At 35.0% G+C, this 19,669-nt stretch overlaps 1 protein-coding gene across 3 annotated transcripts in view; it reads left to right on the top strand.

The window, feature by feature from the left end:
* The window catches only part of Rpgr (retinitis pigmentosa GTPase regulator), a 55,520-nt gene extending 42,088 nt beyond the window's left edge, over positions 1-13,432 (top strand). The window contains exons 15-18 of one of the 3 annotated variants that reach the window (XM_047536603.1): positions 6,033-6,215; positions 7,696-7,753; positions 9,219-9,310; positions 12,802-13,432. In XM_047536603.1, the coding sequence (XP_047392559.1) occupies positions 6,033-6,215; positions 7,696-7,753; positions 9,219-9,310; positions 12,802-12,852 (384 nt within the window). In that variant the 3' untranslated portion in view covers positions 12,853-13,432. Of the gene's footprint in view, positions 1-6,032; positions 6,216-7,695; positions 7,754-9,218; positions 9,311-12,418 lie in introns of all 3 variants that reach the window. The other 2 variants (XM_047536601.1, XM_047536604.1) reach the window with 2 other exon arrangements.
* Positions 13,433-19,669: the final 6,237 nt, after the last annotated feature.

The raw sequence follows: 19,669 nt of genomic DNA, 5'->3' as shown, positions 1-19,669 counted from the left end.
CAAAGCCCTGTTTCTAGCTTTGTACTTTTGAGCCACATGAATTTGGGCCAGTTTTTTCACCTTTACAGGCTTTGGTTTCTTCATCTGGCAGAGTATAAAATTAAAATGGGCAATCTTAAGTAATTCTGTAGGAACACTAGGTATTCATTACCAACTATAGTTTTGTCAGAACCAGAATTGCTGATATCTTTTTTCCTCGGGAAAAATAATCTTGAGTCCAGTCACCAAAATCACCCCACCTTCAAGCATACTAGCAGTTAGAATGAAGTAAATAGTTATCCTAAATTAAGCATGCCAACTTTCAGTGCCATTTATTTAATTACATATGTGGCAGGTCTCCTGCCCTCTGAAGTTTATGAAGGGGTGTTTGTTGCTAGTTAGTGGTGGGATGGTGTGGGGGCTAAAAGAACGGAGACCTTCATGAATAGAAAGGATTTGCATATTTATAAATATTATATATAAATCACCTATTTGTAAATATTATATAAAGATAAGGAGAGAAAGAAAAGGAAGTTAAGAAAGAGAGAACATTGTCCCTCATGAATTAACACTTGGTTACATAGATTAAAATAACTGGTTGCTTCTTTATCATTCCTATCTGCTGGTTTCTTGAGCTTTTACTGTAGTTTATCACTGAGGGAAGTATGGGTTATATATGTAGAATCCATTGAGTTACCATTTCCTAATGAGGACTTTGGCAGAAAAAGACTTTTTAAGGTATGCTGCTGAGGAGTACCACAGAAATATCTGCTGCTGCTGAACAGCAGCACTTAAGGTGAGTGCAACTGAAATGTCTTTTTTTAATTTACTATGGAGATAAACTTGCTATTCATGTATATATAAAAAAATAAAATGTGCACCTGGAGGAAGGTGCTGTAACTCCTTCCTTTATTCTTTTCATTGTGCAAATTCAGTACCAGTAGCTGAATAATAGCTTAATATTTGGTACATATTATTAATTCAACAAATATTTATGTACCAAACACCAAAAAGCAGTAGAAGCTTTGACAATTCAGGTCAATCTCAAAAAGTGAGGGCAGCTTACAGTCCACCTCCTGTGGTCCTCTTAGCTATCAGGGACTTTAGGTATATTTTTCCAAAGGACACCAGGGAACACCAAGGCAGCTCTGCCTTAACTATTTCTTAACAGTGCTATTTGTTTATTTGTACCCCTATGTTCTTTGCCAGGACTGCCCAGACAAAAATATGACCCTCTAAGCAAGTCTGTGGCTTTCCTCCATTAAATCACTTAATGAATAAGAAGGAAAGGGTATGCAGGTAGTAAGATGAGGCTCCTGATCTCAAGGAACTCTGTAGTCTGAATGGGAAATTTACTAGTACAATAGTGTTTGTTTGGAACTTCAGCTACTACAGACAACAGTTAAGAAAGAACTTCCCAGGAACAAATGGGAAAACTTGAACAGAATCCTGTCAAATAAAAAAATCAGGCAAAGGTTTCAAGGAGATGGGGCCTTTCCAGGCTGATGGGAGTCATGGGAATGTTTGAGGTAGTGACAGCCTAGGGTACACTTTGGTCTTAGAAATAGAGGTAAAGGGCCTGATACGTTTGTTAACCAGGATGTTAAAAGAAAAAAGAAATTAACCACACTTGGGTTTTTGTATGATCATTCCAGTAGCAATATGGAAGGTGGATTTGAAGAGTACAGGATGAGTTGGGGATCCCATTTAGGAAGCAGTTGTAGTAACCAGACAAAAGAATGAAGAGAACCTGGAAGAGGACAGTGGGGATGAAGACAGATGATATGTATAATGGAGAGAGACTTGGCATTGGCACCAAAAACTGAACTTCAGGAAGTCTGATTTGCAGGGGAATAGAATCAGTTCTAAACTTGGAAAAATAAATATCAAGCATAGAGTGCTCCTGGTATATATCTCAGTTTAGAAAAGGAAAATATATGTTCTGAAGACTTGGGTACTTTGGTGAAAACATCCTAAATTTTTGTTTATTAATATGTACAGCAGTACATAAGAATAGAATGTTATTGGCAGGAGCTTATGAACCAGAAGAAGAGTCTGCAATGCTTTGAATATCAGTGTTGGAGGATGAAAATAGCTATGAGGGCAGCCCTTATGATCTTCAAATTATTTGGGCAGAGTTGGGAAAGAACATGGGTTCTAGGGTCCAGACCTGAGTTCCAGATCTCAGCCTTTCACTTGATTAGCCCCGTGTCCCTGGAAAAGGTTTTTAGTTATTGTTGTAGTTATTTAGTGTTGTTTTGTTTTTAGTTATTGTTTTGTTTACCTTTCTGAGTCTTATTTCCTCTTTTAATAAAGGAGGGATCCTTTAATGAGTACTTGATACATGAAGCATGTTATGAGCACTCATCATTGGTATTCTATATCATTCTGATTATCCTGTCTGATCACACCAAGTCAGATACAAAGGTACACTCAGGAATTTTGAAGTCACTGACTGATGTGCATGAGTTGTAGTGCTATGAATTTGGCTTTTGTTTAAATACAGTGTACCAACCAAAAATAATTTATGGAAATAGATCTTTGGGAATAAAGTAGATGATAATATTGATAACCCTTAAGTAAGAGGTGGAGTGAAACTGCTTTTATACACCATATATGGGTCAGTAGTGGCCCTCCATGTTTGAAGTACAGTGAAAGGCTGATCACACTTGTGTGATTAACCTAAAGTGTAGGTGTTAGTGCACACAACAGATTTCCCTGTGTGCCAACATTGTTGTCAAATTATATAAAAAGTAATTAGCATGGAAAGTATAATCATGGATCATACCTTTGTCTAAGATACAAAAAGGAAATAAATTGTCTAAGGAAAGAAGAGGGAAATAAATAAAAAACAACAAATCTGAAAATGCCTACCACCAACAAAGTCTGTGTCTGTCAGAGTTAAACAATACATTCAGCAGTTAAAATATAGAATTAAGAATGAAATAAGAGATTGGTGCCTAGAAAGAAGGAAGACTTAGAGATTTTAAAATGGTATCAAGCCAAGAATTTGGAGGTCACAACTGGTAGCCTGGGAATATGATCTGGCCTATGTACACAGTGATTTTTTTAAAAAAATTGGATTGGTTGCCAATGTTGGAATATGGGGATATTTTATATTTTTAAAATATTAATTGGACTTCTCCTGGAAAGCCTGAGTGTCTGGGAGCATCATTCTCTGGGGCAACCCTGGCCTGAGGTAGAGTCAAGGCTGCCCACCCCCAATTTGCTGGGATCTCCTGGCTGCTTCTAACAGGTATGTAGCTGTCTTCTCACCTGCCCTAGCTGTAGGACTCCTGGCTCAGAAGAAAAGAATTTGTAGATGAAGGTAGAATAAATACAAGGGTAATTTATATGAATTATTTTCTAATAATAAGATCTAGGGCATTATGGCAAAAAATGTCCAACCTTCTTGTTTTTTGACAGTCCTCAATGCACACTAGAAATACTCTTTTTATGGAGGGGTCTATACAAAATCAGTAATATTTATATACAATATATACACTATTTGCTCATGTTATTTTTATGTAAGTATTCTTTTTAATCTTTACACAAACTCTCTGAATAAGGCATTGCTAATGTTATTTTCCCATTTTACAGATAGCCTGTAAAGTACATTGATTAGGTGCCATGCTGAGGCCGTGAGTGATAGAACATGGCTTAAAAACAGTGCTTAAACCTTTGTATTTAATGTCCTTCCCACTCCCCACTACTACCTTGGCAATCTCTAGTATAGTTAAAACATGAAGGCCAGGGGTATAACTCAGCAGTAGAGTACGTGCCTAGCATGCACAAGGCCCTCGGTGTTTGAAGTGCAGTGAAAGGCTGATCACCATACACACACAAAGGAAAAAAAACAAAACTTTTCCTTTAAAAAACCCTGAAATTGAAGTTTAAAAAGGACACTTTTTTGACAGCTGTAACTTAAGATATAAATTTTTATGCAATATTAACTTATTTGGAAAAAGTTCACTAAATGACATGGAAGCATTTCATGAATACAGAATTATAGCACAATATTTTATGCTTTATAATTTTGTGGAATTTAGGGTTCTTTTAACTGTATAAAACTATACACAAAATGCACATCTCATACATACATAGCTCAATGTATTTTTCACAAACTGAACACACATTACAAACTGATCACCATCCAAATCAAGGAAAAGCACAGTATCAACTCCCCAGAAGCTCCTCTTCAACACCCTTCCCGTCTTTTACCATCCCCTCCCCCAGGGTAACCACTATGCTGATTTCTAACAGAAATTTCTAGTTCTTAAAATATGCAATGTAGTTTTTTTTTTTTTGAGGTGCTGGTAATTGAACCCAGGTCCTCACATATGCTAGGCGAGCACTCTACCACTGAGCGACACCCCCAGCCCTGTAATTATATTCTTAAGCAAACTGAAACTTACAAGGAATGTTGGCTTTCGTGATAATCCCAATCAGAAATATTTTTAAAAATGTCATGTGGGACCACACCAAAGACTTCAGCTCATTGTGCTGTGTCTGAACAAGAGGTCAAGGCCCACTTACTTCTTTACTGGGGTCCTAACATAACACACGTACTTGACCATTTCAGACTACCTTATATGTCTTATATGCTTCTAGTACCAAGAATGTGCTTAAACTTCACCCCTTTCTTTTTATAAAATGACAGTATTCTGCCAATCTCTCCTAAATTGTTTCAGTTTGAAGGTAAGTGCTTTCTGTGATTTAGTTGTCCAGATATGTATAGAATAGTTTAAATGTGCTTAATAATCTCAAAGTCTTAAAATTGATGTAATTTCTTAGTGCACAATGTCTTTTTCTAATAGCTTTCTCAAATTTTAGAGTTCAGTAGTTCTTAATTATTGTAGATTTTCTTAATGAGTAAGATTGTAATTCATTAGAACAGATGTTGTGTTTTGCTTATTTTTAAATAAGGTAAAACGTCAAATTCCTTTTTATAATAGCATGCTCTTATCCTATGATGACATTAATACCTTAGTTAACAAGCCTGATTGGAGTTGATCCAGGTGCTAGATTAGCCGAACTCTCCAGGTGAGGATTGTTCTGGAAACACTGCTCATTTACCCTCCCTCTGTGAGATGGGGGTGGGGGCATGGTGGCATAGTCTGAAATTCTGTTTCTCAGGAGCATTGTTCTTTCTAGTTAGCCTTTCATTTATGTGTTTCATTTATGTATTATGAATACATCTATTTATCAGCCATTACTCTTTGATCTAGTAGTCTTGATTCTTATTCCCTTTCAAAGTGAAGTCATCCCTTATAATGTTAACTACCAATAATGTGTATCTGGCTAGGCATAATTACTATATAATACATGTAGAGGGAAAATCATGCAGAAAAAACAAATTAGAAATATTTGGTAAGTGGTAGCTACCTCATGGTTAAACCTACCTAACCTGACTACAAATATGTTTTTCAGTATAGAGCAAGGACTAAAAGTATTTTCTGTCTTTACTTAATAATTATATGATTTACTAACCATCTTTTTGATCCATAGAGTAGGTGTTTTATAATTTGGATTAGGTGAATAATAGCCAGATAAACCAAATTCTGTCTCCGGTTGGTTTTCCCTTTATTTTTAATAACCAAGTGCAAAGCATTTAAACTATGTCCTTTTATCTTTTTTCCTGAAGTGTAAATAGTTATACTTACCTCTCTTCTGAATATCAGTGAATTGTACCTCTCAAGGAATTCTAAATCCCTATGTTTTAGAAAATTAACATAATGTTATAATTTCTCAAGTTTAAAAGCACTCTGGAGGCAGCTAAGAAAATGAATTTCATTTTTTTACATTTTAACCTTGCCATAGGTACTAATAGAATTTTGGGAACCTTAGTCATTGAAATACAGCAGCATGCATAAAATATAGTAACTTGATATTCATCATGGATTATACACTATTTTAGTCCTTCAACTTCTGTATGTGATTTTATGTCCTACATGTTCTTTGAGGTGGTATAAATTATTTATGACAGCGGTATCAAATCTCTAATTTTTAAAAAAGAAAAGCTTACTATTCTCCCATTATCAATCTTGTCACAGAATGAGGAATCTTCAGAAACTGAAGAAGCAGAACCAGAAGACATGAATAAGAATATTAATGCCAAAAATCTGATAGAAGAAAAGAAATCTATAGGAAGTGATGAAAGTGTTTCTGAAGATGATGATGGTGAAACAGAAGAGTTGAGTGGTATCCATGACAACTCAGCTAAAATTGATAGAGAGGTATGATGATGGATGCTTAAGTCCTGAGATCCTGCCAAAGAGAAGCATGTGGGTCTCGTGGTCCCTGCAGAGGGAAGATTACAGTTTTCTTTGGGAACAGAAATAGTTCTGTGAATAACTTCATTTATGTGCCAGGGAAAGACTTTGCCTAGTTTATGAGTCAAGCAAACATCTGGAGCACACTTTCTACACTGCTTGGTCACATTCTGTTCCCTGCATAAATGGAAGTCAACTGGTATGGACCACAATAGTACACTGTTGGGAAATGAACCAAAAAGTCTGAAATGCTGAAAAAGCAAAGTTAGGAGCCTCGTGCTGGTGGCAGAAATGGAATACTTATATGTATATGAATATGTATATGGGCAAAGAAAGTTGGTCACAGCAGAATTTGAAGTTGGAATCAGTTCTTTTAGATGCACTCTAGACAAAAGTATATGTAGGAGAAATAAGAGGGAGTATCACTGGGAAGCAAAGATTATCCTGAAAGTGGAACTTGAAATGCCAAAAATATAATCTCCATTTGGTGATTTTGTCTGAGAATGACCTTGCTAGGAGACAGTTGGTAGGTTTGAAGTAATTTGTTTTGCTAACAGTACTGTGGATTCATTTCAAAGGCACAGAATTCTGAAACCCCAAGCTGAATAACATTAATTCATTTTCACTTTTGGGACCTCTCATGCAGAACACTGAGTTGGTCCTGCCTCTAGCTGAAACACTCTCATCCTTTCTCTGTGCCAGGGTCTTCTCTCCTATTTAATTTCATTCCCTTTTAGGCCTCTGCCTGTCTCCCTTTTCCCTAACCTGGACAACTACTAAATCATATCTGCCCTTTATTTGAATGTGTACTTATGAAACAAGCATTGTTTTATATGCATGTACTTTTAACTTACAAAATGTTACTGTTCTATAGAGGTTATTCTCTTCATTGGTTCCTTCTTTTTCTAAGACTCCTTCTTCACACTGAGGAACAATATTCTAAGCAGTTATTGTTTTTTTTTTCAGAAGGGGAAAATGATTCTGTTCATAGAAAACATTTATGAGTTCAAGTTAGAATGTTCCCTAAAAGTTTTTAATATAGAGTCATTAAACACCAATTTGACATTGTAAAATGTTAAGACAAGTCATATACCAATTGGTATTCCTGAATCTTCTTTGAGGAGAATTCTTGAACCATATAGCATATATAATATATATAGTATGATATATATGTATGTATAGTATGATATACATATATATATATATATATATATATATATATATATATATATATACACAAACATACAATTTTGAGCTCAGGGGACTTTAGCAGTTGGTTAACATCTAAAACCCTCATTTTACGAGAGCCCAGCAAAGTGAAGTAATCATCATACATTTAAGTCATCAGCTAGAGGCTTACACTGGAACCCTGCTTTCAAACTGAGACTAAATTTTCTACCACCACATAAATTTTTTTGTCATATTGTTTCTTTGTTATTTATAGGAAGAAAAAGGCAACCTAGATGAACGGGCCATTTGTGAATACAATGAAAATCCAAAAGGTATGAACATACCTCAGTTCAAAAAGCATATTTTTAAAAAAAAATCTAGATACATACCATATATTCATATGAACATGTGTGTGTGTGTGTGTGTGTGTGTGTGTGTGTGTGTGTGTGTGTGTGCGCCATGATTGGGTGATTATAAACTCTCACAATACATTCCTTTTTATATTTTTATGTCACAAGACCCTCATAACAAGCTATGAAATGTGTAGCACACCCTTATCTGTTCTCATTTTTAACCACCACAGCTCTTTCACATGCAAATATTCACAGTACTCAGGGGTGGTCAGGTGTCAGTGTTCGAGGATTTAGAACAGACTTTTTATTACCTATTTTTTTCCTACTCAATCAGTATTATTAAGTTGGACCTTTGCCCCAAATCCCAGTTTATATCTCTGGTGAGTACTGTGGATCTCTTTGCCTATGTTAGGTTGGCCAGGAGTCCTAGCAGCCATCCAGTTATTCCTTCCAGAGTCCAGAGCTGAGTCTCTGACCTTAAACGGGCATTGACGAGAAGTCCTTTCTCAGGCCAGGCTATTAGCATTAGAGAACAAGTGCCATGGAATAGAACAGATTATCAGTGCCCTCAAGACCTATATTTTCTAGATGCAAATCATGTGTGTTTTTACTGTATGGTTCCTAAATTATGTTTTGATACCCCACACACCAGGGTGTGCTTTTTATCATGTTCTCATTAAAAATAACTGCATGGGCTGGGGTCGTGGGTCAGTGGTAGAGTGCTTGCACAGTATGCGCAAGGCCCTGGGTTCCATCTCCAATACCACAATTAATCAATCAGTTTTTTAAAATAACTGTCCATAATACTGGCTATCTGATCTAAACTTAAGCAGGGGAAGGAGTAGCTTTGTTAATCCTTTTGTCCTTTTAACTTCTACAAAAAGAGTAGTAAGTTTTAGAATATTTTAAACAAAATGTTAAAGTATTTATCACCTCTGAAGTATTTTTAGCATATAGCTAATAGTGTCAAAAGGAAATTAAATATAAGCTCTAAGAAGTTTGTAACATTAAAATTATTCATATGCTTTATAAGTAAACTTTAAAAATTGTTACTCAACCACATAATATGTGGGTTAATTTGAAATACCAAAAAATAACATGTCCATTTGAGTACAAAGAATCTAAGTGTAACTAGGTTAAATTTTAAAAAGTAATTTATATTTTTACAGAAACCTTCTCTAACTTTTCCTATTACCTTTATGACTATATTTAGATACTGATCACAGAAACATTTCAACACCGGTCAGGTCATCCTGGGCATTTAACCTTAACTAACCTTTTTAGGAAATACATGGTATAGACATTGCCCTTTACTCCAGTGGTATACTTTTTTTTTTCATATTACCCTATAATTCAGGATCAATAGAGTTGTGCTGAAGTAAACATTAGCTCTTTTCTTCTTGTCATCAGTTGGAACAATATTTTTAACTGTATTCAATTGTAGGATACATATATGATCGTGTGAAGAGCAGTTCTTCAGAAGCTTCGGAAATTAGCGAATCAACACCAAATAAGGATATTAAAAAAGCCAAAAAGGTAAGTGAAATGAATTTTCCATTTTAGTGTTAAGACCCAAGTATCAAATTGCCCCTTCTGCTTTTTATATGGTGATCCACATCATTTCATTATCTTAGTATAAATTTTTATGACCCAAAAATACATGAAGAATATCAGGTTGATATTTTACATTTTAATAAACTAGCTTTCTTTAGTTTGCATTTGCTTGATAGATCTTTTGTTCCTCTTTTCACTTGTGTTTTAGATGCCTTCTAAATGACCTATATAGCTGGATTTTGTCTTTGGGATATTTTTACATGCCTACGTAAAATCTAAAACTAATCGGTGTTCCTATCTTTTTCCTCAATAATACCAGGATCTTAGAATAGTTTTCTTTCCTATAACCTCTTCCTTCCCATTTTACAACTCATCATACCCTGCATTTTAAATTTTTTCACTTTACAAATCAAGTTATTTGTCTTCTCTACTACTTGGCTTTACTCACATTCCTTTTAATATCTCAAACGTCCTTTCTGGCATCCATATGATTCTTCCTGAAGAAATTATTTGGAAGTTCTTGTCATAGATGTCTGTTGGTGGTTCATACTTTGAGTTTCTGTTCATTTGAAAATATCTTTATTTTACTGTAGTTCTTGAACGATAGAATGACTAGTTCGCAGTTATTTTCTCTTAGTGTTTGCTACCATTGTTAAGAATATTGCTTTAGTGTAATTGCTGATAACTTTATATATAGTCTGTCATTTCTCTGGCTGCTTTTTTAGATTCTTTGTCTTTGATATGTTTCAGTTCACAATAAGATATCTAGGTGTAAATTTTTTTATTTTAACTTTCGAAATTTTTATAACTCTTAAATCTGAGAATTTATATCATTTATCATAGTTTTTAAAATTCTCATCTATTATATATTTGTATATTTCCTCTCTTCCTCTTCAAACTTGGGTATAAAACTTTTCATTGTTGTCCATGTCTTTTATGGTTGGTTTGTTTGGAATTTTTTGTTGTTGTTGTTGTTTCATTTTTTGTTTTTTGATTTTTGGAGATACTGGGGGATTAAGCCCAGGGCTTCCCAGAGGGTAGGCAAGTACTCAACCACTGAGCTACATTATAAGCCCTTGTCCATATCTTTTAATGTCAATTTCATATTTTCTATGTCTAAGTGATATTCTGGGTAATTTCAGGATTCTATAGTTCCTCTTATCAATCTGGTCTTTTAAAAATTAACATCTTGTTTTGTGCTTTAAATAATTTGTTTACTTATTTTCTCTATTTCTTAATTCCAATGTAGTCAGTCCTTGAGAGTGAAATCTATGTGTTGCTTTGGCTGACTTGCTACGAATTACTTATTTCCATGTGCATTTTGAAATTTGGATTATAAGTTCATGTTCAACCAGGTGTTCTTTGTGGAAATTGTGTAAAACTCAGATTAAAGTGAGTCCATCCATGGAGAATGTTTATTAGTCTGTTAGTTCTGAAGCACCTAAGGGTTAAGGGTCACCCACTCACACTGGTATTATGAACAACCTCAACCAAATATTTTTTTTCTTCACTCAAATGCCAGGCCAAGAGAGGCATGTTATTTTGTTATCCCCCATGTTTGTATGTGGACTTACATTAAAGACATAGTCCTTAGAGGATTCCCACATTATGTAGGGGTCTCAGATCTAATTTCCCACATTTTGTGAGATTAAAACCTGTTAAAATCCAAGCAAGGATCTGAGTTATGAGATAACTATGTCAGTACTCACCTCTGAGGATTTTTGAAGCTCTGTCCTTATTTTGTGGTCCACAGGGAATTTCCTTTAATTTTTTTGAGAGATTGCTCACACATTATAAAATCCTATTTTTTAAACTTATTCAGAATTTCTCGATATTTAATGGTGACAGAATTTTTCAAGATGTGTATTCTTCCAATATAGCAAAAACAGAAATACCCCCAAATTCCTGCATTTTGATTCATAGACCCTTAACTTTTGGGGTTACAAGTTTTCATTTTAGTTCTCCTATTTTTAAAGATAAAGGTTTAGCTACTATTATTAGCACCATTTTGGATTTTGAAAGATACAAGTTTTCATCTAGTGTTTACTTCCTTTTTTTCTGGTTTTGGCATTTTGTCAGAACCATTATTTATATTGTAACTCCTTAATAATCCTATTGTTTTTCTTTCTGGCCAAATCCTCAAAGAGCCTAAATCAGATGAATTATTATCTTGTTGATCTCTCCTACATCTAGGCCTGTTGTCCACTCCCTTCTTGTATTTGCCTCCTCTGACTTCTGAGCTGCCTCATTTTCTTTTCTGCCTACCAGGAATCCCTAGGTTACTGGAGCTGCTTTCATCTCTTCAGCTCTTATCAGTATTCTGCATATCTACAGTAGCCCTGGCCTTGCCTAAGTAGCAGCTCCATATTCCTACTACCTACTCAGTCCCACAGGGTGCAGACTGCTATTACTTGGCAGCACTAACATTTTGCCAAAAGATCTGATCCACAGGAATAGGGAGATGTATCTTCCTTCACCAGCACATTACAACAGAAATTCTATGTAACTGTGATACACTGGGGGTGGCAGATATGCCCCCAAAACAATCCATCCTGGTTACATTTAAATTTTACAGCAAATCATATCCTAGTTTTCATCTTTTTTCCTCCTTTAATGCAACAAAATGAAATATAAAATTTGTCCTTTAAAGAAAAATGATAATATATGAGCTAGATGTTGATGTGTGGATATTAGATCCTGAAAGGTCTTTCTTTAGGGTGGAATCAGGACTGCATTTTGGTAAAAGAGAAGACTGATGGTTGCTAAGAATGTACCATTATACATGTGCAACCCCATAACGATGTGATGAAATCATGTTTGAACTTGTTAAAAATTATACCCCTAGCCAGGTGCCACGGCTCATGCCTGTAATCTCAGCTACTTGGGAAGCTGATCACAAGTTTGAGCCTAGGAAATGTAGTGAGTCGATGTCTCAAAACAAAACATAAAACAAGGGTTGGGGATGTAGCTCAGTGGTAAAGCATCCCTAAGTTGAATCCCAGTCAGTACCACAAAAAAAAAAATGATGCCCCTAAATACTAAGTGAACAGTTCACTTACTGAAATGAAATCTTTTGTGTGTTTTTTCTAGATTTTCCTCTTTAAACGGATGTCATTGACAGGTCAGAAAATTATGCAGAATAATAGCGAGCCACTCCCAGAGATAAAACCAATAGGAGATCAAATAGCTTTACAAAGCAATAAGAAAGATGCAAACCAGAACCACATGGGGCAAAACCTTCAGGATGCTTCACCACCAAATATGGAGGGAAAGTCAAAATCCTGTACAGTACTATAAATGTACATTTATGTTTTCATGGTCACTGAGCACATTCATAATTTATACTTGAAAAATGTTATGACTTCTGAAGGAAATTTTCTGATAAAAGACTTTTAAAATATAAGTTAATATGTTTGGATCAGTTTAAATAGTACGACCGGTTTTGATATTTATTTATGCTAATTTTTTAACAGGCAATTTCAAAATATGTGCATCTCAAACTTCTTGAAGTGTTGTGGCCTTAACTGTTCAGTGTTGCATAAAACAATATATTTTTATATGTGAAAATTGAATTAAGATATTTCATAGTTTTTACTAAACAGGTTTACTTCTTTATAATTTCATAAGACAATGTTTGCAATCTCATGACACTGTAACAGTTTTTAATGTATTTGCAATTTTTAAAAACTGAAACAAAATTATTTGTAATGAATTTATTTTAATAAACTTTGTCTGGTCGGTTCTGCTGTTAAAATGGATGAGTATGAATAAAATTTGGAGGTACATGGAGTTAGCCATTGCTCACATGAGAGCACAACATCTGACTTTTAAAATATTGAAGGACACAAAATATGTTTCCCCTGAGTAAAGAAAATATGAATGCAACTGTGTCAGCAAAACATATTTCTGGAGAAACTGAGTGTTGAAATTTCTTTGCGTCTCATTCCTTTCTTTAGGGAGGTGATTGAATATCTGTAAAACTATAGATTATATGATGTGATCTGGAGCATTTGACCCTGTCACAGATTGTCACCTTAAAAGACCTGAACGTAGGCATGCTTGCTCATTTCAACTGTCTCTAGCACTGACATTGGTAATCAAACTTGACTCAGTGACACAGTGCACTGCCACAAGGAACAGGAAGGATAAAGTTTTTAAGTCTATTCTGATAGAAACATTCCTTTCTCACAGGTGCCATTTATTAAATGGCTCAAACCACCTTCATTTTCCCCATGTTGCTTGTGAATAAAACATTTTATTCTTTAATCACAGTAATCGTTGCCCCATTTAAACAAAGAACAAATCTCTGTGTTTCATGCACAAGGATTATTAGAACATTAATCCAGAGTAGATAGGATTTTTAAATCTTACAAAATGGTCTTTTGTGTGAATATTACATTTAATAGAATTCTAGTTTTATTAAAGATAAATGCAATTTTAAACTCAATGTTTACTAGTACAATATTGCAAAAAATACCAAGACAAACTATATAGGAGCCAAGTGTAAGTACAACTCACAAATGGTACTAAGACATACCATTTGTGGTGCAGAATTCTAACATAACCTTAAGGTTCCCACTTACTGGTGCCACATGCCCTGAATAATTCCTTTCCTCTGAGTATGGATGGGACCAGTGAATATGATTGGATGTCACTCCCTTGCTCAGGTCACACTATATGGAAAGAGTGAAAGATTTTGTACATGTAAGTAAAATTCCTAGTTGATTAAGTTAAAGGGGAAAAGGAGCTAATCCAAGGTGGCCCTGACTTAAATCAGGCAAGCCCCTTCAAAGAGGCTCTAGAGTTCCAAAATAAAAGAAGTCAGGGCTGAAGAGGTAACTCAGTGATAGAGTGCTTGCCTAGAATTTGCAAGGCTCTGGGTTTGATCCCCAGTACTACAAATAAATAGGCAAAATGGAAGTAAAAATGAAGAGGAAAGGTTTATTTTAAAAAAGAAGTCAGCTGGGTACAGTGGTGCACACTTGTAATCCCCATGGCCCAGTAGACTGAGGCAGGAGGATCGCAAATTCAAAGTCAGCCTCAGCAGTTTAGTGAGACCCTAAAAAAAGAGGGACTGGGGATGTAGCTCAGTGGTAAGAAGCCATTGGGTCCAAAAATAAAAGAAAGAAATCAAATAGCTTATTTCCAAGAAAAGAATTAGGTCAGAAACACTTGGAAGAGGTACATGAGATAAACCTCACAAAACTGATAAAATACCCCCGTTCTATTGGAGATTCCTAAAGTAATTTAGGAATAAAGTGGTTTTTTGAGAATCAACACCCAAGTTATCAGTTTTAATGGTAAGAGTAAATGCTTTTACACAAACTCATAAAAACATACCAACAATCTGTCCCTGGACTGTGAATGCTTATATTTCTTTTCTAAATTTGGTTTTATATATGGCTTTTACATTGAAGAAATACTACTTCCTATGTGCTAGATGTTATGCCAGAAACTGAGAAAATGGAAAGTCACAGTCATGTGGGAGTAAAATGAAGAATATGGGGTGTGATTCTAATTATCAATTGGAGATAATAGGGCAATTTAAAAACTTAAGTTTCCTAATTGGATGGAAAGGAGATTAGTAAATATTAAACAAAAAACTGCTAACATATTTGAGAATGCTTTAAAAGAATCATTGATTAAATCGAACAATATACTAATTTCAAAAATAAAAGTATTTGCTGGACTTGGTGGCACACACCTATAATTCTAGTGATTCAGGAGACTGAGGTAGGAGGATTGCAAGTTAAAAGCCAGTTAGCAAAACCCTGCCTCAAAATAAAAAGTAGGAAGGAATGGGAACGTAGCTCAGTGGTAAAGCACCCTTGGGTTCAATCCCCAGTACCAATCAATTAACAAAAAAGTTGTATTTACCAATAACCTTAAACTTTACAAAAAGTTAAATGAATTATAATGCCCAGTCTATTCATCTTTGTTATCTTTTTCATTCATTCTTTCCTTTCTGTAATGATATTGCTTCAGACTTTCTTATTGACTTTAATGGGACCTGAAAATAGAAACCATTAACTTGAACATTGGGGAATCATTGACATTGTTCTTATATATTAAAGATCAATGTTAAATGGATATTAATTTTTTAAATATCAACAGTCATAAGATTTTTAATATCTTGTAAAATATCATAGAAATTCATGTCAAAACATGAAAGATAAAAGAAAAAAATAGTAGTCATGAAGACCCGACCCTTCTATGTATGAAGAAGAAAATGTACAGTTCTGGGAAGGTGTTATATTAGTTTCCCAGGGCTACCTTAACCAAGTACTACAAACTGGGTGACTTGAAGCAACATTTTGTCTCACAGTTCAGAAGGCAGAAGTCAAAGATCAGGGTGTTGGTGTTTCCTTGCTGCCTCTGAAGGCACTAGAAAAGGATCTGCTCCAAATCCTAACTTCTGACAGTCTTATGCATGCCTTGTCTTGTACATACATCATTTCAATCCTTTGTCTTCACGTGGGGTTCTCCCTATGTGTCTTCATATTTGTCTTCTATGTATATCTCTTTACAAATTTCCCTTTTAATAACACCAATCACGATTAGAATATAACCCACTCTAGTTACCTCATTTTAACTAGATTAAAGATCCTCTGTAAAGATCCTGTTTCCAAATAAGATCACTTTCTGAATTAAGTTTTGGGGATTAGGACTTCAGCAGATCTTTTGGGGATGGGATGCAATTCAACCCATAATAGTGTTTCAGTTTGAGAACTCCTGGTCATACAAAATAACCCTCTGTTGTTTATAGCTTAAATGGTTTCAATTCTTACTATTGCTTTCCTAAAATGCAGAACCTCTTGCTAAATCCTGGGTCTTTAATGATATGTCTAATAGAGATACACTGTGTTGTTGAAACTTGCATTTAATGTGTCACCAGTTACACCAATCAAAGCAGGAATTATAGTGGAGTCACCTTTATTGGGATTCTAGACACAGTGAGCAAATATTGAGAGTTAAATGAATAGCAAATAAATTGACATAGTTAGGGTTTTAGAGTTTGGATGGGAATTTGTTTCTTAGAAATTTGTGCACCACACTTTTAAGGTTAAAGTATTTCTTTAAAGCATTCACCATATGGTTCATTACAGTACAATTTTACCCATAGGCTATTATAAATCCATAGAGGGAAAACAAAATCTTTCCATGAGCAGGAGAGGCTTCGTCTCTTCCAGCTGAAGCAGTGAACACCATCAAAAGCATCTAAAAAGGGAAAGTTTGTCCAGCTAGTTTTATAATCATCGGGGCTGGCAATGAAAATGAAAGCCCAAGTTCTTATTAGACCTCTGCCCATATTGCATGACAATAGAATTAGAGACAAGGCTCACGATAATTATTTTGGGACAGAGCCAGACTGATTTCCTTTATTATGCTTATCAACTTAAAGAGTTTTTCTGCTCACTTTGATTTTGTGAGGCTATGAAAGTTGAAAATATTTCCATATTTAAAAGTCCCTTTTGCCAGGGTACATGGCTTAAAGATTTTTCATGTTGAGAGTTGGGGAATATAGTGAAGCTGTTTCTGCTGGAAGAAGCTGCAATAAAGTTAAGAGACAACAGGAGGCTCAATTCTTTTAAAAGCTTTGAGTATGTTTTTAGGCAGACTTTAAAATGTGCTTTACTTTCTTAAAAATAAAGAATAACCATGTACAAACAGAGAAGCAACATGTATCCCATTTGTTTACAATAAAAAAATAAAAATAAAGAATAAGAAATTGGCAGACTGGGGATATAGCTTAGTGATAAAGAGTACTTGCCTGGTATGTGCAAGGCCCTGGGTTGAATCCCCAGTACTGAAAATAAATAAATAATAAATCAATAAGTGACAAATTCCTGGCCAGCCTTAGCAACTTAGCAAGACCCTGACTCAAAGAGTAAAAAAGACTGGGGATATAGCTCAATGGTCAAGCACCTCTGGGTTCAATCACTATTTACCCAACCCCCCCAGAAAAAGAATAATAAGTGAAAAGAGATACATCAGGTGGAACAATCTTTGTCTCAGAAATGAGGAGGATATTTTATTAAACACAAAATGTGTTTCAGGGTCACATGATTAAATTATATTTAGGGGCTATAGGCAGGTAAGCATTTTGGAGTTACTGCCCTATTCTAGCTGGTAATTGCTATTTCCCAATACTAGGTTCAGATTGCTAGACCTTCAGCTATTTCAAAAAGAAACTGAAAATCTGTACTTTTGTGTGGATAACTCATTCACCTACACGTGTGTGTGTGTGTGTGTGTGTGTGTGTGTGTGTGTGAACTTAGAGCCAAACCACTACAGACCAAATCTGGCCAGCCAAGTTGTAACCTCTCTTTAAACAAAGTACATCATTTTGGCAAGAGAAATTAGTTTACAAGGAAAGCATATTGAAATAATTAGGTCCTGGATTTATCTCAGTTGTAATCTTCCCTAAGATCTCAGATTTTAAGCAAATGAGAGTTAAAGAATTAACTAGAAAAGTGGTATTCTCCCAAGGTAATTTAAATTTTTGTTGCATACAAATCCATACTAAACCTTCTTGGAAGTGTGGGGAGCTGGGGAAATACTTTTTCTGCTGGAAAAAGCTACCATAAATAGACAGCAGACTAACAGGCTTTTGGTATGTAGTCAACAGCTATGACCAGTGACTACTTTGGCATATTATTACTTACACTACTAATTATGGAAAACATCAGGAAACATTATCCTAACCCTAAAATAATTTACAAAAAACACAGCAGGAAAACTTACCTGAACAGGGCAAGCTACATTCCCATATAGTTTCAACGGCTTCCATTTTCATGTGGTATGGATAATTTGTTTATTACAATAGATGAAATGTCTGGGGGTGGGCAGGTTTGGGAGGGTTTACTGGGGATCGAACCCACGGGTGCTCTACCACTGAGCTACATCTCCAGTCCTTTTTATTTTTATTTATTTATTTATTTATTTTGAGACAGGGTCTTGCTAAATTGCAGAAGCTAGCCTCAAACTTGCAATCCTGCATCAGCCTGCCAAATTGCTGGGATTAGGGCAGGTGCCAACATGCCCAGCTTAGATGAGATATTTGGAGGCAGGGAGTTACCAGAGATTGAACTCGGGCACTCAACCACTGAGCCACATCCCCAGCCCTATTTTGTATTTTATTTAGAGATAGGGTCTCACTGAGTCACTTAGTGCCTCACTTTTGCTGAGGCTGACTTTGAACTCTCTATCTTCCTGTCTCAGCCTCCCAAGCCAATGGGATTACAGGCATGTGCCACCGCACCTGGCAGATGAGATATTTTTAGTAGCAGTCGACTAGAAAGCTGTCTCTAACTTTAAGGAATGTGTAAGTGATAAGATATATTTTACTTAAGAAAATTTTTATATGTTTCAGTGGTAAAAATCTACCCCAAAGTACACAATTTTTTTGATACTCTAGAAAACCTTTTGATATTTCTTAGAAGCAATTTTTCCACCTAATTTGTTGAGAACTTGTAAAAATAGTAGTACACTACTTTTAAAGATTTTACAGAATTTTTTCCTGTGGCCTGAAGGTTATTACAACAGAAAAAATTTCTATTGTATTCTTAGTTTACAGTTACTTAAAAATCATTGAAATTCCATGCATAGGGATGGTTGATTTCATATTTATAATAGGTAACATTTTCCAACTTGCCATCACATTTATATTGATTTGTTATTATGATATTTAATTCACTGCATATAGTAATTTAAAATTATGAAAATTATATAAAAGTTTAAATCAATTTGAGAAAACTTTAAGCATCAAATGGATGTGTAAGTTGATTTCCTCAGTAATAATTAGATAATGTAATATTTTAGAAATTAAAGCTAGAGCTGAGTGTGGTGGCACACATGTGTATTCCCAGCAACTCAGGAGGCTGAGACAGGAAGATCACGAGTTCAAAGCCAACCTCAGCAACTTAGTGAAGGCCTAAACAATTTAGTGAGACCTTGTCTCTAAATAAAAAATAAGAAGGACTGGGGATGTGACTCAGTGGTAAAGCACCTCTAGGTTCAATCCCCAGTACCAAAAATAAAAAATAAACAAAAGAAGAAGACAAGATATTAAAGCTAGAAAATTTACTCTATGAAACACATTTATTAAAATTGATCCATTGTGGGGCTGGGATTGTAGCTCAGTGCTCGCCTTGCACATGTGAGGCACTGGGTTGGGTCCTCAGCACCATATAAAAATAAATAAAATAAAGGTATTGTGTTCATCTACAACTAAAAGGAACTTTTTTAATTGATTCGTTGTGCTTATTTAAAACTTTTTTATTCTGAAATATTTCAAATGTACAGAAAAGTAAGAAAATTAATGTAATAAATATCCGTAGA

Source organism: Sciurus carolinensis, chromosome X (assembly GCF_902686445.1).
Source record: "Sciurus carolinensis chromosome X, mSciCar1.2, whole genome shotgun sequence".
Classification (NCBI taxonomy): Eukaryota; Metazoa; Chordata; class Mammalia; order Rodentia; family Sciuridae; genus Sciurus; species Sciurus carolinensis.
The sequence above is the reverse complement of the archived record's forward strand: the minus strand, read 5'-3'. Positions and strand labels throughout refer to the sequence as shown.